Raw genomic sequence first — 27142 nt, 5'->3', positions numbered from 1 at the left:
TGTATCTGCGTAGACCCTTGATGAGGTGTGCAGCCGCATGTAGGGCACTTCTCAGGGGCACACAGGAGAACGACGAGAGGCCTTCATCCAGGTGGGATAGGACCAGTGCTTGAACGGTGGATCTAAAGCTGTTCGCAGGGTGGAAGACCTTGACTTCCTAAGAGGGTAGGCTGATACCAAGTTGTCTGAGTTTTCTTAGCTATTTGTGTCTTGCGGAGAGGTGTTTGTCGATATGGAACCCGATGGACTTGGTGCAGGAGGTGAGCTCAGGTGTGAAGCCCTTAGAGTTCATGGTTGATAGCCAGGTCTGTATGTCTGGGTGTTTGGTGCTGTTGGTGGGGAGTAGGAATTTGGTCTTGGAGGTGTTGAGCTTCAGGTATCCACTTGACATCAAAGACTGGATCAGCCAGAGACAGGTTTTGAGATGGAGTCAATCTTGAGGTATATCTATGTGTCGTTGGCATATTGGTGGATGTGGATGTTGTGTGTGGCTAGGAGGGCTCCCAGTGGCTCTATGTATAGAATCAAGATCACTGGGGAACCCTGTGGACTCCACAGTTGATGGGTACCATGGTGATCTAGAGGAGTACATCTCAATAAACTGCTGGCGGTTGGCGAGGTAGGACTTGAACCAGCAAAGGACAAGGTTGCTGCTCCCAATGCACTGATTTAGGGTGTCCGTAAGGGCCTGGTGGTCTACTGTGTCGAAAATAGCAGAGAGGTCAAGTAGAACCAGGAGGCAGGGGTGGCCGACATCAAGGATGTTGAGGGTGTCGAGGACCATCTGTATGATTGCTATCTCCATCCTGCATCTGGGTCTGAATCTGGATTGGTAGGTTTGGAGGAGATTGCTGGTGTCGGTGTGTTGCTGCAGGTGTGCGGCTACTGCTTTCTCAATGATTTTACCTAGAAAGGGAAGATGGGTGGTGGGACAATAGTTACCTAGGTTGTCGGGATTCAGAGTGGTTTTCTTTAGTGAAGGGAGGATTTGTCCTGTTTTTAGGGTCGATGGGAAGGTGCCTTGAGTTAGGGAGTTGGGAGGCTGTCATCTTTTTACAATGTGGCTTTGAGGGCAGCCAGGGTTTCTACCAGGTCCTCTGTCAAGACTATCTTGAATGTTGTCCAGGGTGTGAAGATTTTGCAAGGAGGTTGGTCTGTGGATGCAGAGCTGTGTTTATGTGCTGGTGAATCTTGATGATTTTGACGATGAAGGTGTTGATGGCTTTTTTTCCAATGGAGTGTGGTATGGAAGGGGCAGGTAGCAAGTTGATGCAGTGCTTGACCGCTTTGAAGAGGACTCTGCTTTTGTTGTCAGCTTTTGCTATGATGTTGTGATAGTAGGAGGCCCTTGCTGTGTTAATGAGTTGTCAGTGGGTTGCTTGGAGTTCCTTGAGGAGCACCAGGTCGGATGCTGTCCTGGAGCGACATCAGGTTTTCTCTTGTTTCCTGATGACTCTTTTGCTGAGGTTGAATTCTTGCTTGTACCAGAGTGCTGATGGTTTCGGTTTGCAGGTGTGTTGTTTCAGAGGCGCGTGTCGGTCGATGGAGGCTGAAAGGGTGTCATTGAGTGCTTCCAGTAGAGTCGCAGTTCAGTTGGGGGTGTTCAGTTCATGTAAGGTGGAGGTTGTTTAGGTCTTCCGTGAGGGCTTCCACGAGAAGTTCTTCAAGAACCTGAAGGCTTGTCTGATAGGTTTCTGCTGGGAGTGCTTGAATGGGGTGGTGTGCAGGATGTTGAAAGTCCTGGCCTGGTGGTAAAACCAGTCAAGCGTTGAGGAGAGCTGTAGTGGAGGGAAGGCAGTGCGGTGATGATTAGGTCGAGGTCGTTGCCTTTCTCGTGTGTTGGGTCTTTAGTGTGCTGTGTGAGACTGAGGGTGTCAAGAAGGCAGAGGAGAGCTTCCTTCATCGGTTTGGTGGCTTGTTGCCTGGGAAGTTGAAGTCACCTAGGAAGATGTTGTTGGAATGCGAGAGGGGCAAATGTGCTGACCAGATTTGTGAAGTCTCTGATGAAGGAAGTGTTGGGTTTGGGGCGGTCTGTAGATGAGATGGAAGGTGACTGTTTCCATCAGGGGAGTGGGAAGTGGCACCACAAGACTTCAAAGGAGCCAATCTTGTTGATGTCAAGTCTAGTGCAGGGCCACAAGGTCTTCTGGATGACTGCGAGGCCTGCGTCTGTCTTGTTCAGCCAGTCTCTGTGTTGGATTCTGTAGCCGTCTGGAACAAGGATGTCTAGGATATGGGTTTTAGCCAGGTCTCAGTGATGAATATGGTGTCAAAGGTGTGTGTGGTGATGAGGTTGGTGATGTCTGCTGGATCTGGGATAGCTGAGGGGATGTTGGTGAGCATCAACTTCCATCTTTTGGACAGTGAGGGGTTGCTGATGGACTTGGGGCTGATGTGGGTGAGGTTGCTGCATTGCATAGACCTTGCCATAGAGGAAGGGGTAATGTTGTGGGCGTTGGCGTTGACTGAAGATGGGAGGGATGGCCTGTGGGGGTGGAGGGAAAAAACACATGTTGGTGCGTGTGCTTACCTGTTGTCTGAGCAGGGTTCGGGCCCTGGCTCCTCCCAGTCCGAACAGTTAAACAGGATCTGCCCTTTTCTTCATCTGCTCTTCACTTCAGACACCAGGGTGAGAGAAGCCCTTGATTAAGTGCAGAAAGGAAGAGGCAGGACTAAGAAGGTGGGTGGGGCTTAAGCCATGTGTCCTAGGTCCACTTGCACCTGCTCACCAACTGCTTCTTGAAACTCTTTACTGTTCTGGAGGGGCAAATTATTTTGCTTGCCTGTTACTGCATTTTCTCCTGTAGGAAAGACTCTTCCTTGAAGTCTTTTAAACTCTTGACAACTAAATACTTGCTGTAGCTTTGTTTTATTAAGTTTACCTGCTTGTTAGAGTACTGTTTTATCGCTTGCCTTTCCCTATGTAAAGAATGTATTTTTATTTTTAAAATATATAGTGTCTGGACATTATCTCATTTGGCATTTGTGAAAAGTGTGCACTGTACATTTTAACTACCCCATCCAGCTCCTAAATTAAGCTTGAGCTGCTTTGCGACACTACCACTTAAAGAGCCTGTTGAACCTTAGGGAATATTTGGTACCTAAGTAAGGAAGACATATCAAAAGACCCTGACCATAGGGCTTAAGGAAAACCTCCTGGCAAGTGGTGACCAGTAGTGAGGATACTGGTTTCAGGACTCAGTAAACACAACATAGTGAGTACTGGTGAGAGACCTACATACAAGATGTTGCAAATCAGATGTCCTAACTTGATAGTATAGCTATTTAAAAATGGGGTATTCACAGTGGGAGCCCTGAACAAATACAAGGTCAAGACACTGAGCGAATTGTTTAGACATTTATAAACACAGTCCGCTCAGTTTCTCAACTTTGTATTTGTTCAGGGCTCCCACAGTGAATACCGCAATTAAGTATAGCTGGCACTAATGCTGAATTCATAGAGGCCACCTCCGAATTCCAAGACAAGTTCTCCACAGAGGAGGGGGAATCCTCTGAGTCTTTCTTTTCCCCTGTTCCAAAATCTCTCTCCCTCCAAGTCCATCCAACCTTGCCATGGATGAGTCCCTAAAGTAGCAGCAAATGGAGCTGGAGTACAAAAGATTCCAAATGACCCAGTGGGATAAATCCTGGGAAACTGTGTGGAATAAATTGGAGGTGGAATACTTGAGAATGAAGGAAGCCAAAGAAGAGAAGGGAAGACAGAATGGAGAAAGAAAAGAAAAGAGCTGACGGGAACAGAGAACTGGAGTTTATAAAGAATCCTGCAGATCCCTCGCCATAACCCTACTTAAAGTGTCCTCCAGTGGCCAGGAGAGGCAGACGCTTGCTGATCCCAATCCTGGGAGTAGTGTACTGCAGTAGGCTCACCTGGGTGGAGACAGGGCCCAGGGAAGTGAGGAGATTCTGTGGGATGAGGCACAGTATTTTTTCTCTGAAAGGGATACTCTTGCCACCATGACAGAAGAGGTTATGGCTTATTGTCATTTTAACATATCCCAACCTCCTAGTAAAACCCTAGTAAAACTGAGATGGTAAACTCTAAGACTGTAACCCCACAACATATTACACTAAAAGAACAAATCTTTTGTATCCCTGAAAACAAACCTCCTCAATATCAAAGGTATACTTCAAGGATTGGTGAAAATGTTGCCTTTTCTAAGCCTTCTTCCTCTAATAAGGTTGAAACCTACATTCCCTATTTTTAAAATACTAAGATTAGATATCAATCTACCCTTCAAAATATATTAGATGTGGAATAAACTCACTTTTCTAACATGAACCACATGTCCCAGAATCCCATGTGGACTGAGACAAAGAAGAGAGCGAAAGGGGCACGTAGAAGCAGAGGACAGGCAAGTAGGACTAACAGCCTTTGTCAGGGTCAGGCAATTGACACCAAGGGCCTACAACTGAAATCAATTGCCCCAAAAGTGAGCCATAAAAGGCTGCAGCAGGAGGCGGAAGATAGAGGGAGCTGGAGCAGGAGCTGGAAGGCTGGCAGTAGTAGCAGAAGGAGAAGAGTACAAGGCGGGCACCTCGTGCGGAAGTGTGTTTACTCAAGGGACGCCGGGACAAGAGGAAAACAGATTTCACCTACAAATTCTGAGAGGGTCCTGTGTTCTCAAACCCTGCCTTACCGTGGCTGCACTGAGAGAGAAGTCCCGAGATTGAAGGTCTTCCTAAGTGCGACTAGTGGCTGTAATTGCAGAGCTGTGATTGTGCTGCAACTCGAGGCCCATGTAACAAAGCAAGCCGAGGGACAGAGGAGTAAAGAAGACTCCCCGTGGTTAAGGCTAGACCGGAGACACCCATGCTGCAGAGGTGTGTGGCTCCTAAGAGTGCCTAGAGTAGTAACAGAAGAAAAAGAAGCTGGGAAGTGAAAGCCGCCCGCAACCACAGTGTTCCTGGAGCCAGTGAGTGAAGCTCTGTATACAAGTTAACGTTAAAATCCTTGCAGGCTGTTACCAGCTCAAATTCAGCTTGCGTAAAAGTGGAAGTGAGTAGAATTTGTTCGTCATTGAGGAAAGTTTTAACAACTAGAAAAAATGTATCCCATACACTTCTTAAACAAACCGGAGTGCTCGCGAGTGAAGAGAAAGCTTTTATTGAACATTGTTGAACTGTCTAAAGTTACCGGAGGGGCCACATGTCTCGAATTAGGAGGGGAAACACTTTTCAAACCACTCGGAACCATAATGCTGACTGTAACAAATTGTTGCAAGCCATATAACATCAAATAGAGGTTGCGTGTGAATAATTGTGGGTCCCAATCAGATTTATAAGCCAACTCCATATTACAAAGAGGGAATACAATTCCTTAAAGGACTGTAAAGTTAAAGAACTTCCATAAAGAGTGGTCGCGTATACCTAAATCTGTTTCTCTTTTAAAGATTATGCCTTGTATCATACAGAACAAGTATTTAGTAACTGTGGAAGTTGTGGAACTAACGAGAAGAATAAGCATTACCCAAGCCAGTAGGTGAATCCTTTCTATAGTGAAACCAGCCCTGCTGAAATCTATCCACCTACATTCTGAGGTTGTCCAAGTTTTTAAAAGTCCAGTGTCCTCTAATACATGTGCGACATGGTTTTCTAAAGCTGGAAGAGTGGCAATACAGCTTCAGGGTAGCTACTGGAACCAAGAAGCTGTGTATGAAGCTGGGGAAGGCAGCTGGGTGCTTGTAACAAGATTAATTCAACAATCTGTAATGCTCAGACTGTTGACGTTGAAAGAAAGGCAGACTGAGAGCAGAGGCAGTAAGACAGACAGAAGAGTCAAAGAGACTGCCCTTTTCTTACAATATAGGAAAGAAGAATGCCTTGCCTGCCTTTGGACGTCAAAAAGTCTTGTCTTTAAGTTACCTAACAATACAAATGTCAGAGGCAGATAATACTGTGGCAGTAAGACTGAAGAGGCAAATAAGCTGCCATTTTCTTACAATATAGGAAAGAGGAGTGCCGTGCCTACCTGTGAAGGTCAACATGTCTTGTCTTTATTTGTCATAAAAATACTTAAGTACAAAGCTGAAGCAGAACTACTAGAACTCTGGTTGTGTGTAATGCTGTTGAAGGTGGAAGCAGTGGCATATACTGTGGAACAAAGGAGCCTGTTCCCAAACTAACAGTAGTAAAGGGGTGGTTGTCAAGAGGAAGGCAACACCCTATGAAGAAGCATCCTGAAAATTATACTAAAGACACTGTAGGAGTCACAATTACATGGACAGTTGTTGAAGCAGAAGTTATCCTTTGAACTGTGACAAAATAATCTTGGAAAGAGGATAACCATTGGTGCCGTTTACTTAGCTGAAATTGGAAGCGGAACCTTTCAACAAAAAGCTAACAAACTGTTATCAGTGGATTTTTGTTTGGTGAACTTTAATTTCCTTTTGAACTTAAAAGAACGAGTTTAAGACTTTACTTTCCTTTTTGAACATTTGGAGAAAATGACTTTGAATAATCCTGAGGAAGGGATCAATCCAGTACAGGTAAAGGCCATCCAAGTCACTGGTTGTTTGGTATTCACTGATAATGTTGTTTATGATTTACTCTAAATCTTTTTGTTGTTTAGTGTAAGAGCTTGTTTTTTGTATGCTTGGAGAAATCCCCTTAGAGCTTCGACTAGGTAGGGAACGCCCTGGTAGAGTAGGTTTAGTAAGGACTTGGAGCTTGAAACAGCCAAGGCCAATGGCCCCCTTCCCAACAAGACAAATGGTGGTAAGTGGTCAAATAATTTCCTCAGAATTCCCAAGGAGTTGATGAGTGAAAACAAGGAGGAGAATGATGGTTAAATAAGAGGTTACAAGGTGGACTAATTTGAAGACTGAAGACATTTAGTAATGCTTGAGCAAATTCTGAATGCATGTTTCAGGGAGCTACACCAGCACCTTGCTGATCCCAAGGAACTGGACCTAGTGAGCTGGCCTCTGGGTCTCCAACAAAGTTTCCAAGAATGAATCTACTCAAAAGGTCAAGGGGATCAAGCCTAACTCTGAAAAACATCCTCCTAAATAGGTCCATAAAATAGAGTCGAGTAGGTCCAATGGGGTGATAATAAGACTAGTGGAGTGCCTTTCTATAGGTAGGTCAAGAAGCCCTTCCCTAGATTTAAATTTAACAGTGTAGATAGCACCCTAAATGTATATCGGCACCAAATGGGATTCAGGCCACACACCTCACTTTCCTGCTTGGGCTTCAGGACTTGCACTATCTCCCTGGGTACCTGGGAAAATGTATTTGCTACTGCCTCAGAAGTTCCAAGATACATTAGGGAATACACTCAGAAGGTCTTTGTCAAACCCCAGAAGGCCACTGACCTTAGAGACTCTGGGGCCGGTTGGACAGTAGTGGACAAGACTTGGGTCTGGACTGGGAACTATCTACCCATAGAACCCAACTCACCAGACTTGCTGGCGGGCCCTCTAAAATCATCCCATTGCCCAAATAAGTGTCAAGGTGGCTGGATTGTCTGCTTTTAATCCAGTGTGTGTCTAGGAAAAATAACTTGAGCACTGTCCTGTTGCGAATTGACTGGTAGAACTTGGTGTAGTGTGGGCAGTTCCCCCATTGATGCTGATGACGAGCACAACAGGGATTGCTGACAAGGATATCCCCCCATATAAGAAGCATCAGTACTCTAAGGTGTCTACCAAGGTTATGGGCAGACTTTTGTTACCAGGAGTAAGAATGGGACGTCATCTCCGATAGCTGAGCCAATGCCTGAGCCAGTACCTGTGACTGGAATTGTTACCCTAGGGGATATCCCTGAGTAAACTGTTGTGGGAGGACCACTTGAAAGCACCCTGGGTTACAGAATCATTTAGCAGAAGGGTGACCCTCCATGCAAGAAATCTTGCAGAGCTAGCAAGAGTGTCCTGCATGTTCTGCAAAAAAAAATGTCCTTGAGGGACATGGGGTGTGGCCAACAGCATGTGGCTCTTTGATTCTGGAGTGGCTGGTTTTCTGATGGCTATAGCCGGTTAGACAGCTCAGTGGGGTGAGCGCTGGATGCTGCAATGTGTGTGTGATCCGCAGGTTGCAGGTGTGACTCCCAGCAAGGTCAACTCAGCCTTTCATCCTGCTGAGGTTGATACATGAGTACCAACACAGGTTGTGTGATATTGTATGTATATTTGTTCTATATGAAGTGCTCAAGTGCTATATAATAACACATCATTATCATTTGGCCTTGCACACCTGCTTACATTCACAGTGATTTGGTAATATGGGCCTACACACACTGATATTAACGATACATATGGTGATCCATTCTTGTATGAAATGTGTATCACTTTACAGTGATATCGTAACCATATTTTTTGTAGTGTACTCAGAAACAATGCTATGTGATGCCACTTCATGTTTTGTTTTGGGGTGAAAGGTCGTGTTCCATCGCTTCCCGTGATGTCACTTCGGGGTGGGGTCAGATGAAACCACTTCCTCTGATGTCACCAGAGGTCAAGGATCGTGTAATGTCACTTCTGCTACCACTGGCATTTTGGTGAAATGGCGTCTCTGGCGTCCTGCTCTAAAACATCTATGAAAACAGGTTGCTTCCCAGTGTAAAGCGTTAGCTACTAGGGAAAAAATTATTATGGAAGGATGGTCCCCTTTATAGTGAGTCTTTTGAGCTACGTGCACACAACAGGTTGGTTGTGCCCAAGTCATACATGCCCTTCTGTCTTCAGTTGTTAGCCCACAATGACTCTCTGGTTGGGAACCCTAGAATGAAGAAGACAAAGGAAAGGTTGACATCACACTCCGACTAGCCCACAATAAGGGGGCAAGATAGAGGGCAGCTGTAAATCGTGTCACACCTGACAAACATCAGGCAAGGTGGGCGGCAAGGTTCAATGGCCCCTTTGCCATCTTCCAGTAGTTTGGGTGCCCTTTGAGAGAGTGGGAATCAAGATATTCAGCCCCTTATACTCCTCAACCTCATCAGAACATGTACTCTGTTTATGGTTGACTAAACCACCAGATATTATGAGGTGGTACTTATGAGATGAGAACTGTCACTGCCAGAGCAGTGAATAGTGCTCTCCTGTGTATTTTAATCAGTTGGGATTCCCTGAAGAGGTTGTCATTGAGAGATGTTTCAATTGTATGTCTCATTATACGCAAGCTAGGTGGCAAGAGTGCAGTTTATCCTACACATTCTCAACCACATAGTATGCTCAGACCAATGGTTTAGTTGACAAATGCTCTGGAACAGCCACATTAAGTGAATGCGGGTCTCACCTTACCATGCCTTTTCTTTGCCCACAAAGATGTACTGCTGGAGAGAGTCAGATTCAACCCCTTTAAGCTTGGCCACCCAGTGAGAGGTTACCTAGCCTTAGGGAAGCATGGTTTGGAAGCCTCTTCACCTCATCAAGCCTTTAATATGGTAAACTATGTTCTGGGCCTCAGACGAACAATGACCAGGATGATGGGTTAGGCAAAGAAGAACCTCAATACAAACCAACCTCTGACGAAACGTCAATTTGAATAGGGCTTCTTATGTTGGCCTAGCAGAAGGACAGAAGTCTATCATGGAGACTACCAAGGGCCTAGGGTACACATGGACTGCTTTTACAAAATTGTTTTACGACTTGGGGTCAATTACCTGATTGTTTTGGGGATTCCTGAGGAGGCTACCAGAGTCTTCCAAATCTACAGGTCGACACCCTACTTCCATGGAAAAGAAGTGTCTTCCTTCAATGTTTCATCGGACCAGGAGGGGGGTGCGGTAAACATCTTCCAGACCATCTCCAAAGAAATCCCAAAGATTGCTCAGCGGCAGAAGGAAATCCCTTTCTCTGCAGTTGACCCGTAAGAAGCAGGAAATTGTAGGGTTTTGCTCCAACAATTATCCTCCATGTTCTCATTTGGACAAGATCTGACATCATTCTGACTAAATGATAAAGATGCTGGGGATAGTTTGTTTGTTTGTTTGTTTGTTTATTCATTTATATTGCGCACCAGAACCAAGGGTATGAGGGCGCAGAAACATCAAGGTTATTCTCAGCTTGGTTACAATGAGTACTGTACAGTAATTACAATAGGTACATAGGGAATACAGTTATGAAGGGTACAGTAAAAATAGGTTATAAGTATACATATTTACAGGATTTGCACAGGATTTACACAGTAATTAGACAGTTGTGAGTTTGTGTAGTTGGACAGTTACTGCTTGTTGTTCTCTAACCACTGAATATAGTTGCGTCTAAAGTGGGGGTATGTTTGAGGTGTCCTTAGAGACGGTGGTAGAGAGTTCCAGTGTTGAGCTGCTTTCACCTGGAATCTGTTGCCGCCCATTTTGGTTCATTTGAACCTGGGAACTATGAGCAGGTTAGCACTAGTAGTTCTGGTGGGTCTTTTAAGGGTGTATCTTCTTATTCTGTCGGCTAGGTAGCGGGGGGCAGCATTGTTGAGACATTTGTGGGTTAGAGAGGCTACTTTGAGCAGGATTTTGTCGGTGGTGGTAAGCCAGTTGTGTGTTCTCCTGATGTTAGAAATATGTTCTCTTTTGGGGATGCAGAGTGCTGCTGTAAGAGCGTTATTTTGCAGGGTCTGGATCTTATTGGTAATCTGTTTATTGGCTCCTGCATAAAGGGCATTACAGTAGTCCAATTTCGAGATCACAAGTGCTCTGGCTAGAGTAATGCAGTTCTGTGTTGATAGGAAGGGTTTGGCTGTTCTTATAAGCTTACAGGTGTATGCTGTGGAAGAGGCCATGGAACTAACCTGTTTGTGGAAGGAGAGAGAGGAGTCTAGGTAGATTCCTAGGGTTTTCACTTCCGTAGCTACCTTGATGGGATTGCCGTCAATAGTGAAGCTAGTGTAGTTGTGGTCCAATTTATTTAGATTAGCGGTGGAGCCGAGGATAATGAGTTCAGTCTTGTCATCATTCAGGCATAGAGTATGTGAGGCCATCCATGCCTGGATGATGAGGTACACCCTGTTCACCAAGGCCAAATCCTTATTGTAATCTCCCGTCAACGGGATGAGGATCTGGGTGTCATCGGCGTAATGAGTGTAGGTGATACCCAGACCATCAAGATCATCAAATGGGGGCTTTGTGAACACGTTGTACAAAGTGGGGGAGACGCATGAGCCCTGAGGGACCCCGCATGTGATGGGGATAGGGTCATCGGAGGCAGAGGTGGAAAAAACACGCATGGATCTATTACTCAGGAATGACTCAATCCAGCCGATGGCTTCTTGTGAGAAGTGTGCAGCCGAGTCCAGGTGGTTGCATAGGATTTTGTGATCTACTAAATCGAATGCTGCAGAGAGGTCTAGAAGAAGCAATAAGGCAGTTTTCCCATTGTCTCTCAGAGTGTCGATTTCGGCCTTGAGATCAATAAGAGCCGTTTCTGTCCCATGTTGGGGTCTAAAGGCTGAATGCCGGGTTCCCAGGAGATGATTTTGCTCAAGGAATTTTTGAATTTGTTGATAGGCTGTCTTATCTATTATTTTGAGCAGAAGGGGAACGTGGTGATGGCTCTGTAGTTGATGGGAATACAGAGGTCTAAGGAAGGTTTTTTGAGAAGAGGGAGGACCCAAGATTCTTTGAGATTATTGGGTATGGTACCTGATGAGAAGGAGGCGTTAATGAGTTTGGTAATAAATGGTGAGAGGTCTCTTGCCGCATCTTTGATGATTTGTGAAGGGCATGGGTCACCCTGGCAATTTGACGGTTTGAGGCTGAGTATGATTTTTTCCACTTCTAGCGTAGAAACTTTGGAGAAGCTGAAACGGGTAGGATGGTTGGGTGTAGGGTTCTGGGGTATGGGGCGTTGGGGCGTGAAAGTGGCATTGGTGGAATTGGTTAGAGATTCTTTTTTGTTATTGATTTTGATTTGAAGGCCTGCGACTTTGTTGGAAAGTGCGTTTTGGACACTCGTGCACCATTGTTTATCTTTCACACAGGTGTCTGGGATTAGAACAGGCGTTTCCAACTCTTTCATAATAGTAAACAGTTCTTTAGTACTTGATTTGGCTTGTTGTATGATTCTTGTTTGTGTATTTGTAAAAGCGGGAATGCCTGACAAAGTCAGAGATTACATCAAGGCAGAGGTTGCCAAGATGTTGGATCAAAATGTAGTAGAGCACTCTTCCAATGCTTGGTCCAGTCCTGTTGTGCTGGCACCTAACGCAGAAACCAAATAGTTGCTTTTCTGTGTGGATTACAGAGCTCCAAATTCAATCACTGACACTGGTGAACACCTACTTCCAAGAGCGAATGAGCTGGTAGAAAACCGGGAGCAGCCAAATTCTTAAGCACCTTTGACCTCACTTCAGGCTACTGGTAAATAGCCTTGACAGACCATGCCAAGGAGAATACTGCATACTCCACCCAAGAGGGAATTTACCAGTTTAGGATCATGCCTTTTGGTCTTAAGAATGTACCTGCCTCTTTTCAGAGGCTGGTTATGTATGCCATCAGTGGTCTTAAAAACATCTGTATCACCTACCTACATGAAGTAGCTGTCTTCGGTGATTCCTTGGAGGAATATATGAGTGACATCAGCCAGGTGTTGCCGACTTTGACAGAGACCCAACTGACCACCGAGGCTTCAAAGTGCCAGATAGGTCGCAGTACAGTGGGATGCCTTGCTTGTGAGATTGGTGTAGTCACACTTCTGGTTCATTCCAAAAATTGGGTAATCCCAACAACTCATTGACAAGTGAGAGCCCTCTTTTGCCTCTCTTTGTAGTAGAGGAACTTGATGGCTGACTATGGCCCCATAGTAGCTCCTCTGACTGCTCTGACCTTTACGAAATACCCTGTACAGGTCCATTGCACATAGGATTGTCAGAGGGCCTTTGATGGTGTGATGGGAGCCTTGAGTAAGGTACCTTTTCTGTAAGCTCCTGACTGTAGTCAGCCTTTCATTGTCTTAACGTATGCTTCTGGAGCTGGAATAGGGTCAGTACACTCCCAATTAGATGAAAAGTGCAAGAACCACCCCATTATCTTCATACGTAAAAAGATCGGGGGTAGAGAGCCTAGGTAGGCCACAGTCCAGAACGAGTACTTTGCAATTGTGTGGGCCCTTAGGAGGTTTTGACCCCAAGTTAAGAATCAACCTTCTAGCTCTAAACAGACCACAAACCCCACTAGTTGAAAATGCATATATACAGGGGAAACTCCAAAACGCTGAGGTGATAGACTTTGTTATACAGCAGAGGCCTGCTCATGACCGTGAAAAATGTAGATTGTCTTTCCAAAATATACAATCAACCAGACCCTGAGACCCACTTGCCAGGGAATTAGTTATCCTGTAATTAGTATGGGGCATATGTAAGGTGGAATTCTCCCTCTTTACCTGGTGAGTTAGGCCCCTGTACATGTTATTGGCTTTCCTGAGTTTTGGCATTTCATTTTTCTGTCAGTGAGGCTTAATCCAAAATCAGACTGGGAGAGAGTCTCTGTTTTGTGCTGTGCCTTAATAGTCCTTATGACAGTCTTTAAAAGCTCTTCACTGGCCAAGTTAGGAAAAGCATTTTACTTACCTGTAACTGCGCTTCCTCCTCTAGGAAAGACTCTTTATTGAACTCATTGAAACTATTGACAAATAAATAATAACTTGTTACAGTGCTGCACATTTGTTTTATGACATGTACTTACCTGTTATTGTCGTTTTCACACTTCTTGCTTTTTCATACACAAAGAATATATTTTATTAAAATGTAGGGTGTAGACATGCTCTGATTTAATCATGGGCTGCTCTGCCACCCTACCACTTAGAGAGCCTGGCGAACGTAGAGGGGATCTTTGCTGCCTAAGCAAGCAAGGCATACCTCTAAGGACCCTGGGACAGGGTTTAACTAAAATCACCTTAATAGTGTGAAAATGGGAGTTCAAGCACTGAATCTGCATACACTGTTACGATAGCTCAGTAAGTTGTGTTTGCTACAGGGATCTGTCTGTAACCCATAGCTCACTGGTTTAAATCCTAGCCGTAGCAACTCAGCCTGTTGCTCTACCAGAAGAATTAAAAGAGACCAACTGATCTGGACTCTAGTTGCCCCTATTAGTTAACCAGTTCTAAATTATACAATTACAGCTTCTGTTGCTGTGTGCAAGCACACCTTATTCTTATCAATATGTGAATAATTGCTTTCCCTGGATGGGATGCTATTTTCAAAGCTCTGGCAAAATATGCACTTCATTGCCTGCATGGGTGTATAGCTAGAGCCAGCACTTACGATGGCATCCAACTGCCTTTTCTAGCACTACGGTTCTTTTGAGGAGGAAAGAAGCCTCGTTTTAAGTTTTGAGAATATCCCCAAATTCAGCAGCTGTAGAAATAGAATATTACACAATGATGCTAGCCCATTGCAAAGGACAATGCAGCAAACAAACCAGATTAAAAGATTTGAAGATTGTGTTATTCTGTACGTGTTTACAGAACAAAACATTTAAGTCTACATCTATAAAGAGCTGAGAGTAGGGTGGTAAAAAACACTCTGGGCCTGATTCCCAATGAATCTTACTTTGAAGACGCATCATGTTCAAGGCAGCCTGTATGACCTGCAAATCAGTCGCAACCAAAAAGCAACTCTACCTGGCTGAGAAACTTGCCATCTCTGGAGGCCGATGCGCCAACAGATGCCACCTCGTTGCCAGACTGGAAACACACAAGCAAGATGGCAAAAAACTAGGAAACAACTCCTCTGCACCCTGCCTCTGGAAAAAGTTACCAATGTAGATCAGACCAGCCCCGGCCATGCTGCGCTTCAGGAAGGACCGGAAGACCCTACGCTTTAAAGAATATTTTGCCAATCGCTCCACTCAACCATACTTCCTTTCTGCCCCTCCAGAGCTTTCATGACCATCGCTACTTTCCCTGCCCATTCCCACGCAACCTCTGCTCCCACTGCACACATAACTGTAACCTACTGTTGCTTCCCAGATAGGTCTGCTCTCTAAGTGCACTGTAATCCCCGCACATAGTTATACAAAGTTCAGAAGAGGCCTGCCTTTTACTCATGTGAGTGAAGAAATGCTAATGTTACCTTATTCACAAAAAATGTAACCTGTGCATTTTTCGAGGGCTGCGTGACAGTGCAAATGATACCTAGCCACCCCCCATGCAAATAATAGTGGTGTGCTCCATATACGTTTAGCCCCTGGCACCCAGCATGAGTGCTGGGAGTGTGTTTCACCGTAATGAGACATATAAGGGCCTGCCACTGTGTGATGATAAAAGAAAATAATATTTGCACTGCTGTTTATGAGATATAAATACCATTGGGACAGCAAGGATTCACACCGCCGCTATCTTGCTCAAAGAAAATAGATAAGTGTCACACATGACCCCAACATGCATTGCACATTGCCTTGCCCCTGTTCTAAACAGGCCCAACGGGATGCTTTTCTTTCTCGCATTTGAAAGCTGTTATGATGTGTAGTCATGTCTTCCATGGCTGCTGGCCATCTGGGTCCCTGGTAGAATGTTACTGAGTGAGTTCGTGGCAGCCTGCTGGAATGTTGATGTGAGATTGTGTGTGAACGTTCTGTGTGTGTCAGTTGGGTTGAAGCTCAGAGATTTTAGGCTGGGCAGTGGGTAGTCTGGGAGTAGGTATCTTTCCCAGCCCAAGTCCTGTACATAGTGTAAATATGTATCGATAAAGCAGCCCTGGAACCCACCAACGGACTCCATAGGTGGACTGTGTCAGAGTGACTGTTTAGGGCATCACGTTAAGAACCCGTCAATTACAAAAATAAGCACATACAATTTGTGAATCCGGATATGCTTTTCAAATGTGTGGAAATGCCCTTTCAATCCACTAGTTTGTGCAATTACACATACAGTGGAAGGGGCATGACTCTGCGCATGGGCGTAATTTTAGGGGAGGACAAGGGTGTGTGCCCCCCCCCCAACTTTCGTGGCACACGATTTTGCCCCATTCATTTGGCAGGTGTTTGTCCCCCCCAACATTGTCAGCAAGGTTACTCCACTGACTCTGCACATCTATAAAGTGCACATTCAGAGATGCCCTTTGTGGATCTGGCACAAACAAGGGGGTGCATTAGCATCTCCCTTCCTTTCTGACAGAAAGAGTTTTGAGGATTTGGCATTGCCTGTGCAATAAATAAAACGCGTGCAATTTTTAATCCCTCACGTTTTTGCATGCAAATTAGATGTATTAAAAATGGAAAGGGGGTGCCTTATAAGGCTATCAAAGGAAGATGCACGCTCGTGGAGACCGCCCCCTTCCCAGCCCACACTACCAAAACTCTAGTCCTGCTGTGTACATTTTATGGCTTGGACTTCGCAGCGGTTGCCGCAGAGACGGTGGCCTGCGCGGGAAACGAATGCGATTTTGTTAAAGCTAACCACGGTGGTGAAAATAGTCCCAAAAGAAGTCGCTTGATTGAGACCTCCTTCTTTTGATATGAAATGAGCGTAGCGGAGCGGGGTAGTGGGCGGGGCTTTGTAGTACGATTGAAATTGAAGTTGTTTTACTACAATGTAACCGGCAGGTGGCGCGCCGGCTGTGTTGTTCGCAATACGCTGGCAAGAGAAGGAGGAGGGATCCGTGGCGGTTCGAGAGGGGGCGTGGCCGGCTCCGCCCGCTCTTCCCGCCCATGCTCTGCTCTCAGAGAGGGGGAAGTAGGCGCTGACGCTCGGCTTCGGTCACTGATAGCAGAGCACAGAGGCTGCACTGTCGGAGAAGCTGTTCTGACCTTCCACCCCTCTTGACAACAACTGCCTCTCACCTGACCCTTCAACTCAACCATTTCGAAACGGCCCGCATCCACTCCTGGTTCGCTGTCACATGACCCATGAACTCTGCTTTCCCGCCCCCCCCACACACCCCCTGAAGCTTCCTCCAACACCTGACAGCTCAACTTCAACCACAGCAGCAGCTGCCAGATTCTAACCACCTCACTTCTGCGGAGACATCTCACTTTTCATTCACAAGCTTCAACTGCCCTGTCACTCTTTTAAAACGGACCCTTATTTCCCATCTTCACTGCCACATACTCACCTGTTCAGGTGTGGCCCCCTCTTCCTGTGCTGTGCACCCCCCTCACTCGTGGCCTGTGGCCCCTGCTCTTTGCACCAAGTGGGCAATCCTTTCATGAGTAGGGTGGTGATTTTGGGGCTACATTAGTACCCTACCCACCACCCAACTATTTCCCCCAGAAATCCTATTGTTATATTGCACAGTCCTAGCCATGGCATTTGCAAACTTTCGGCGCATTCTACGCCTCAGCAACATGGACCGTCGACGGCTGAAGGAGTATGAGCATGTGCGTCGGGACCTGGACCCCTCCCTGGAGTGGGAGTTGGTGGGGGAGTTGGGAGATGGCGCCTTTGGAAAGGTGTACAAGGTAGGGTGCCATTATTTCATGTGGGAGTGGGTTGGTATGCAACACATAACTAGAAAGTAGCGATTGTACAACATCCAAAAAGCAGCAGTGCCAAGCCAAGAGGAATGGCTTGGCACACCCTGGACATCCATGGTGAACATTTGGGCTAGAGAGGTATTGTACGCTGAACTGGGATTTTTGAAACAGAATTTTTGTGTGTGGCATGTATTAAAACACTCAAATAAACATAGTTGGGGTTCTTGTGTGAAGGTACATAATCACAGATCAATGCGTTGTAAGACACCCATAAACACGTTGGCATACAGAGGGATGTGGTAGAGAGCTCTGGGGGTTATTCTGCCTGGACAGTACTAGGCTTGTGTTCACATAGCTAATTCTACCACTGTTCCTTATACAGGAAAGATGAAAGAGCGTGATCATTATTTGGTGCAGGTAGGAGGAGGTCATGGTAGGGTGATTTAAGTTCTGCGTTTTGACCTAGTGGTGCGGCATGAAGGGATGCTTAGGTTAAAGTTGTCGGAAAGGAGTTTGATTTTGGCTTGGTGGTTGGTGTCCAAGATGAATGATTTCTGGTATTTCATCCAACTTTTCATTCTTTCTTTTCCCCCACAAATTCAATTTACTAGTTTTATTATCGTACCCACAGGTTGATGGGCTGGATAGAATTCATATATGAATCCTTTCTGCAATATCAACAATGGAATAAAGAGCCTGTTTGTGAACTCCATAAACCTGTTTTACTGCTTTTCTAGACCCTATATAAGCTTATCTCTCCCATCTGTGGTTATCTTATCGTTCATCAGCTCCTAGTTGTAGTCCTCCCCTTTTTTTATGTGTTACGGTTTTATATGCACTTTTCATAGTTAATACATAAGAGAAAAGGAATACAAATACACATTTTTTCCAAACAATACAATAAAAGTCTATACTTCATTAACGGGAATACATTCTTATTACATACAACCTTTCTCTTAATAAGTGTCGTTACACCATGATTAAAATTGCATACACCAATCATAATTAATAATACATTAATTGTGTCTGAGATAGTCGAGCACAGTAATCTCCGATTCATGGATAAGATCTTCATAAGTACACAACCCAACAATCGCCAGTCATCCGTGAGCCTCAATGAACTTAAGAACTTACATTCTTGAAGACCTTTTTAAGTTGTCCTTAAATATCACCACAAGCTTTTTGTGCATAAGATATACCTGCAATAGTTAGCAGAGTTTTTGCCTCCTTTCCAGAATACGTTAAAAAAAATGTCATTTACATAATGGATGTATCATTCACAAATCAGACAACATGAGATTCCCTCAGTGGGTTGAATTAAGGGCATTCTATAAAGGCTCAAGGGTCTCGATCTTGTTAGGGACTAGGCAGTATCTACACGACTTTAGAGCCCCTATCCTGTTTGAGTCTTGCACCAAAGAATGTCTAGGGTATGTAACGGGTTAAATCTCATTCTCATAAAACAAGAGCTCCACCTCTTATTCAGCAATTTCACCAAATAATGTACGAGTAGAGCAAGAGAATTATATGTACCTTCTTAGAAGTGTTCTGATATGGTAACGATAAGCACTTATTAAGCGCAAACATACACCTTGAAAGGCATCACAGCCTTGATTCAATCACAAGACCATAACGTATTTTTGACTATATTAGGATTCATCACCAGATCCATTATACTGGCGTTTATTTTCATCTAATCTATCACAGTGAGAAATCCAGTGATTTAAGAACCAGACATGACCCTTCCAGTGCTAACCTGCATAGATCAGTAATTGACTGTAGATGTGTCAAGATCTTGTTAAATTACATGGGATTTGCATAGGGCACCTATCTCATTGACACAGCTCGATGGAGCTTATGATCTTGTATGCTGTATTGTGGTGGGTTGTCAAGGTGTGGTTGAAGGGAAGGGGTCGGAAACCCCATCACCTTCAACTCCAGGTTTGTTGCGTTGATGTCTGTGTGAATCATGTCTGTTGGTGTCACATATCAGTCTAGGGTGACTATGGCGATTTTGTCGGCAATCCCTGAGTTCTGAAACTGGTGCTAAGTCGGGGCCTATAAATTGGTGCGTTAGGGGACAGTCTTAATATGAAGTTGAAAACCAGGTGGCCTTCCCTGTTTCAGAGGAAGGGGAATACAGCACAAGAGCCAGAAAATATTCAGCATGAGGTCTTTGGGGGTTTATTTTGCACTTAATACACCTTTTAACGCAATGTGTGAATGTAAGAGTGCACTTATAAGTCTGGTTAAAATGAGAGGTGTGCTGGCGTAAGTAATGAGCGCCCCACTGGAAAAAGACAGGCAAGTGAGGTGGTAGGAATTGATGGCACATGCCCTGCAGATACTATTTCTTTTAATTTATGGCATTTGTGTAACACCCAAGCGTATCACAGCATTTGTTACAGACAGTAGGTGAATCAGTGAGTAGTTATACAGTGCAACAGTAATGGCAAAACAGGGTTAATTGTATTTAGCCAAAACGTGTCTTTTGTATAGCTTTTTAAAACTTGTTGTGGGATTGTTCATTTCTCATGGACGAGGGTAGGGAGTTCCAGAGTGTGGGAGCAGAAACCGCGATGCTGGAGCCTCCTGCTCTTTTACTTTTGTAACAGGGAGTGACAAGAGGGAGGCTGGCGCTGGATTTTAGGGCGCGCCTAGGTATTTTCAGAGTGATGCAGTCATTGAGGTAGGGCGGAGCTTCTTTATAGATGCATTTGTGAACCAGGGTAAGTGTTTTGAAAACAATCCGAGCTTTGATGGGCAACCAGTGTGCATCACGTTTGGTGGAAGAGATGTGGTTGCTGTGGTTTAGTCTAAGAGCGTCTCATAGGGCTTTATTTTGTAGAAGCTGCAGTTTGGATAGGTTAGAAGCTGATGTGCCCAGAAGGAGCGCGTTGCAATAGTCCAGTTTGGAAAGGATTAGCGCACGTGCAATTGTCAGACAGTTATCAGGTTATGAGCGATATGAGTCTGTAGATGTAAGCCGTGGAGGAAGATAGATCGTTAATCTGTCTGGACATTGACAGCTCGACATCCAGGTACACTCCCAGTGTTTTCACCTGTTAAAGGACTGGGAATGTTATGCCATCAATGCAGATGGAAGAGTGGCTGCTGTCAAGTGTTTTTAGTCAAGAGGGTGAGCCTACAATGAGGAGATCCATTTTATCATCATTTAGACAAAGGCTGTGTGTAACCATCCAGTTTTGAATGGTGCTGGATACTTTGTTGGTGGTGGTGTCCTGAGTGTAATGTCCAGTGATGGAGATGAGGACTTGGGTCTCATCAGCAAAGTTTGTGCACATGATATCCATTGAGTCCAATAGGTCAAAGAGGGGTTTGGTATACATATTTTACAGTGTGGGTGAGAGGCAGGAGCCTTGGGGTCCTCCGAGTGGCAAAGGTATGGCGTTGGCTGACTCTTCGCCGATGAAGACTCTGGTGGTGCGGTGGGATAAGGACGACTGGATCCAGGAGGTGGCTTCTGGTGAGAAGTGAACATTGTGGACTAGGTTTTGACCTAGTTTTTTGCAGTCAACTTGATTGAATGCTGCAGATAAGTCTAGAAGCAGTTGAATGTTTAGATTTCCAGAGTCGCATATGATGTCCATCTGTTTTTTTAGTTCCAGAAGGGTGGTTTCCGTGCTGTGTTTGGGGTGGAAACACAATTGTCTAGGGCCAAGGGGGTGGTTGAGCTTAAGGAAGGATTGGATTTGTGAGTACGCTACACAATCTTTTATCTTCAAAAGGAAGGGGACTGTGGTAATAGGTTGCTAGTTGGTAGGAATGAATGGGTCGAGTGTGGGTTTCTTGAGGAGGCGGGGTGATCAATGCCGCTTTGGTGTTTGCTGGAACAAGGTTGGTGGAGAAGGATGCGTTAATGAATTCTGTGAGATTGGGGGCACATAGTTTAACTAAGTGTGCAGGACAGGTTTTCCCTGGGGAGGATGGTGGATAACACACCTCTTCTTGAGATACTTTGGTGAACTTGAATGGTGGAGTGTCAGGAGGGAGGACAGGTTTGCTGTGGTTGATTTCGCTAGCTGGGTGTGGTTTGGTTGCAAGGGAGTCTCTTTAGGCGTTGATTTTGGTTAGGAGATAGTCAATTTTGTTAGCTGGTGCTTTATGAATGACCGTGCACCATGCTTTTGTAAGCTTGGGTGGTTGGGGTGTCCGAGGTGGACGATTCCAGTTCTCTGAGTATAGAGAAGAGCTCTTTGGTGGTGGAGCTTGTGTTGGAGATGCGTACAGTGTAGGAATTTGTTTTGTGTTCCAGGACTGCTGTTTTGTAAATTTTGAGGCTGTGGCTTATGCTTTGCTGTTGGGAGTGGTGGGGTTCTTTTTGTACAGAAGGGTCTGGGTGTTTATCCTTTGTGGGGGCTATCATATGAATAGGCATCGCCCATGTGATGGGAGAGACAACCAAATGAGCATGGAGCGAGAGGTCAGGAAACTAATGCAATTAATTGAAGTGAGCTGTGCGAAGTCAATAGGGTTCAAAAGTGGAAAAGAAAAAGGATATTCCTGGTGTGAAAGGAGCCCGGATGGAACAGGGTGGGAAGAGGCATATATGATCATTTTTAAGGCTGAATGTACTGTTCAAAAAAGCGACCAATCCAGATCTAACGTGATGTCTGTTTTTGTGGTGCATGAAGGGCTCTGAACTGAACCTTTCCCAGGGTCAATGGTTTCCCTTACTGAGCAATTTTTGTATTGTGCTGTGTGGGTGCCAGTGGGTTCCATTCATTGGCATCCAAAGTAGGCAGTGTCAGCTCATCCTGGGCACAACACTTTTTATCCATCTGTTGATTGTTCTTTGCTTGCTATTTAAAACGGAAACGAGTCCAGTCATGTCTACTGCCTTCAATACCCCACTCCACCCCATCTTGTAAGTAATATATGCTGGGTAAGGGCTGAGCCCCAGTCTGATATACTGTCATCAGCAAACGAAAACCTATTGAGGCCAGCCTATGTATCTGCATAGGTGGCCAAGCCAGTAAGGGAAGGTGGTACTTTCCCTGTAGGCTGGGATCGAGTCAGTGGGATATTGGCGTTAGTGGTCCATATAGCATCTTGATCCGTGCAGGTAAGTGGAGTTTTTTTATATGTGACTGACCCTCCGTCTGCTCTGCCGGTAGCTTTTCAGTTATACTGTCCTGTAAAGGTTTTCCTGCTTTCCAAAGCTTCTGTTTATATGCGCCCCTTTCTCAGTAGGACAGCTCAGCGGCAACATGCTCGCCTTGGAAGCAAGATGACCCGGAGCAACACTGGTTCGATCCCGGGGTCCCTGCTTAGAAACGTCAGGTTTTTTATAACGCGCTTAATACCCAATCATATCATAATGTCCCTCATACATTAAAGCAGGCCTTCCTTTTGCGTGTATGTGTGCGCAACCGTGACACTGTGGAGTGTGAACTGAACCTCTGGCTCTGTAAACCCCTTTTCTCACATTAATCATTGCATTTTTCAGAACCAACTTAACATAAATCCCCCAAAAACAGAGGTAGATAGTCTTTGTAAACATTTGACCGGATGACCAGTGACCCTTGTTCATGAGCACCTCTTTAATTAAGTGCCAAGGACGAGGTATCTCGTCCTTGGGATTACCTCCCCAGTGCCAAGGACGAGATAGCTCGTCCTTGGCATTTAAGGGGTTAATGAAGGAGAACATGTTAGAAGGCTTTGCATGGTGAAATACTGAAATCACCAAAAAGGCCTTGCACTGGGGGGAGAACCCATGGCAGTTAAAAGGTTAAAAACCATGACAACTGTCATTGACTTGGATGGTGGAAAAACCAGTATCTCGTTCTGCTCTGCAGTCAACACCTGCTTCTTTCACCTAAAGATATATTCTTTTTGGCCTGCCAACATACGGGTCCAGTGAGTGCAATTATCCCGACTTGTACTCTCTATCCAGGATCCTAGAGTTGAGTGGTGTGAAAATGATGCCGCAGCAGGAATGCTTAGTGACCTGAAGATAAGGTTTTCTTTGGGGCCTAGCACTGGCACCAATACAATGATGCCCACCTTTCCTTGAGCGCACATTCAAGCCACAAACGCAGCATGTAATGGTGTCCAGGCGGGTCCATACTGTTGTTGAGCTGCTTTTATGGGGATAGGATTTTCTTCTCCAGATTGTTGAGTTGAAAGTAAAAGTCCAGATTGGAGTGTGCTCTTGATACAAGTGATGTGTAGATAGAGATCCTGTACTGGAAATGTGTTGTGCCAGTTGCGTGGAAGCTACTTGTCATCCTACTTTGGACATCCTCCAAGCTTCCCCTCCTTTTTGACCCATTGGTAACTTTTGGGTGGAGAGGGATATCGGATATTTCCATCATGGCACACGCACGCACCCTTTCCGTGAAGAGAGCAGTCTTGTGTATGACTCCCTGAAGATGTTCAACTTTCCCGATGATTGACTTTTCCCTCAAAAGACTCTAGCTGCAGGTTTGGCTCCTAGTTGGTTGGAGGCCAGAGCACCTTGCAGCCACGTGGGGTGGTAGGCGAGCGCTCTACATAGCAATACACTCATGTTTTAGACTTTTACTGAATGGGCTAAATAAGTTGTTTGCGGATTTGACTTTCTTGATGTGTGTGGTGGACTGTTGTATCGTCTCGGGATGCGTTGAGCCATATTTTTATTGATATGGTGCAAAACATGTTAACTATGAATTTTATGGATGGTGGGGCATGGTGTTGTGATTAACTGTATAGTGTATATCAGACAGCCAACAGCCTTCTCTATGGCGACCGGGAAAAATACGTTGTGGAGCTTTCCCAAACCAATATGGCAGGTTATATTCAACAATCGCACCCACATATTGTATTGCAATTGTGATCTGTATAGCGCCATTTACCATTATTATTGTTCCTATGCGCTGTAAAATCTTGGGTAACTACCCCTTCGACAAACAAATAAATTAGCACACATCGTAATGAAATGTAAACCGGGTCAATGGAAGGAAAGATGAGTGGGCAATTGTCATTAACACAATGCCAACAAGATACAAATGCATGTTATTAAAATAAATAAGCGTTTGAGAGATCTGAATGGAGAGAGGGTGGCTATGTGTGGTTTCCATGAACCTATTTTTTCAGGTAGTGGGAGTTTTGAATTTCTTTTAAAACGGTCATTTATTGAGCACTGCCTATACAACCCAAAGCACAGCATACATTCTACCAAATGAGTGAATGGGAAAGCGAATAACTGAGTGCAGAGAGGCGCTTGAGTGATGCTAAACACTATGATGGACAGGGTACCGTTTTGGCTTTTTAATTAATGCATAAACCAGCATCTTTTTAAGCCTGGGGAGAAGACGGGGTCTCTCACAAGGGTACATGCCCTCAAGAGTGCTTGACATAGCCTGGCAAGGGGCTCCTGCCTAAAAAATTGCATCATGAGACCATGTAAATATGTATTTTGAATCACCCCGTATAGTCTGAGATTGTTTTTTTTTGCATCCAGTCTTCACATTGCGAATGCATCTGTCTGGCTGAGATTGCAAATAAATAGATTCCTATATCCAAATCAGTTGTCATCTCCCCGCCCCCCTTATAAACAAATTATTGCAGTCTGCCAACAAATCTCCCTTAAGGCAGATGAGGTGAAACACGGGACCACTGTAGGTTAGTGACGCCTTTGCCCAAAATCGAAGCATTTTTGGAGCATAATCCTACCACAGATTTGTATATTTGAGTACAATATCTGGAAAACCACAAGTCATATATACTCATGTGGATCGCCCCGGTTCTTGGCTTTGAGGCCTGGGCTGTCCTGTTTTCGCATAGGGTGACGTCTCAATGCCCTAAATGCAGTCCTCTCACAGCTATACATCGACTGCTCAGTGCCTGCATTTGTCAACTAGCCCAAGTCTTCTGCATAGCGCTTTCAGACTCCGGTGGCACTCGCTGGAGAAATCGCAGTGGGTGCTTATCATTGGGAGAATGGGCCCTGGTATCGTTCTAGCCCGGGAGCAGTTTTTGGGGACTTCCGGCACACTGCGCCAGTTCACATAACGCACTGTAAAACAAGATCTACTGGCTGCAGACTAAGTAATGCATAATTTGCAGACAGTGTGCCCCTTTATTGTTGCACTTCTTTGGCAGGTATTATTAGCATTCGTGTTTCACATGTATGTTGGGGTCTTGGAAATGGTGTTTAGAAGTGCTCAGGGATGTTGTTGACTCATAGGACCTGATTCCCAAAACTTTTTTAGGTGCAATTGATGGGATATGTTTGCATAGTCTTGTGCTTGGATAGTTCACAAATGTGTTCTTTTTTTTATTTTGCCTGTAAGGCCCTGTCACTGTGAAATGTGTTTCCAGCACCCACGTAGATGATGGGGAAACATTAATCCTGTCACTGTGAAATGCGCTTCCAGGGTGACGGCAGCCAATCCTGTAGCACTGCTGCGAGTGTACTTCAGAAACCTCTACATGCAAGAGGTTTGGTCAGCGGCTCAGTGCGTCATTTGCTTTGTCGCACATCCCGCCCAGAAATGCAGATATGTAGTTTATGAATAAGGTGATCAAAGTTTTTCCAAAAACCAGACATCTTAAAAAGCAAAACGCGTGCTGTGCGATGCCCGTTTTGTTGTGAATTTGAGCAGGATGAACATTGGAAATGTCTTTATCTGCGGCTTAGAAGAGGCAGCTCGTGTTTGTAGGAACCTAAAGCTGTGATCTTGTAGGGAGTTGACTCCCTGTGTCGCGTGGCACCTGCGCTGCAGCTATGGGACCGGAAGAACCTGCTGTGTAGCTCACTGCCGCAGCCATCCGCTGAGCTCTGCTTAAATGCGGGGCATTATTGAAATGCAAACTCTTGCTTTCACGGCAGGTTCTGAGATATGGATCTTGTGGGAGAGGGTGCCGCGGCCCCAGCACCTCTGCTCCCCACGGAGCGTCAATCTCCCCCCTCCTTTTCAGATTGCGCTTCCCCCGTCTACAGCTTTGAAGGGTGGAGTGGACAGAGCTGCTGAGATGCTTTTGGATAACACATAGCCCACCTCAGTAGATCATTTGCGGTTAACCAGTATGCTAAGCGACACCGCACCTTTCCAATGACGACGGGAAAAAGAACACGGATCCAAAAAGCCGCCCTTCATTTTGCGCACAAGAAATCCTACAGCAGTGAAGACCACCACGCTTCGGACAGCGCTCTCGGCCGCTTCACTGAGCGGCGGAAATGCAAGGACCGAACCCCAAGCAACAGTATCTGCAAATAACACCGAAAACCAAAGTGTGTGCAAGTGCTGTTTCCCCCCCCCCCCCTCCTGCCCCCATCCCCTTTTGTTTACAGTCCGATTGGGCATGCGTGGCTTCCAGGACACTGACCCACAAGCCCAAACCGATTCTGCAATCTTTGCATCATGCACAGGGACGACCCCAGGGCACTTCCAACTTTCCCAACTGAAAGGAGCCCCTGCGCCTGGAGCGTGGGCGGTGAGTCTGACTGCGTCACTATAGGGAAACCTTCGCGATTTGATCTGCCCATTTAGCGCTTCAGACGCTTGTTTGTACATCTTCCTTTTCTCTGCTATGCAGAGACAATAAACACGTCCGGCCATAATCTTCCCAACATTCCCCAGCCCCTCTGCATCGCTTTTAGGATTTGACACAGCATCAAGGCCACATTTATTCTGTGATCACTTGCGCTCATTCAGTAAGGAAGCCACATTCTTTTCAACATATTCTTATGGTGAGCAAGAAGATTTATGATCGGGCAGTGAAGAAGACACACATGTTGTGAAATATGAGAAAGCTGTCTGCATTAGA

General features: G+C 45.3%; 1 protein-coding gene across 1 annotated transcript in view; it reads left to right on the top strand.

The window, feature by feature from the left end:
- The first annotated feature begins 16627 nt into the window (after nucleotides 1–16627).
- Nucleotides 16628–27142, top strand: part of STK10 (serine/threonine kinase 10) — a 967310-nt gene continuing 956795 nt past the window's right edge. The window contains exon 1 of the mRNA XM_069651382.1: nucleotides 16628–17353. Coding sequence (XP_069507483.1) covers nucleotides 17198–17353 — 156 coding nt within the window. The 5' untranslated portion in view covers nucleotides 16628–17197. The remainder of the gene's footprint in view (nucleotides 17354–27142) is intronic.

The sequence above is a fragment of the Ambystoma mexicanum genome, chromosome 3p (assembly GCF_040938575.1).
Source record: "Ambystoma mexicanum isolate Mex_15411 chromosome 3p, UKY_AmexF1_1, whole genome shotgun sequence".
In the NCBI taxonomy this organism is placed as follows: Eukaryota; Metazoa; Chordata; class Amphibia; order Caudata; family Ambystomatidae; genus Ambystoma; species Ambystoma mexicanum.
The sequence above is the reverse complement of the archived record's forward strand: the minus strand, read 5'-3'. Positions and strand labels throughout refer to the sequence as shown.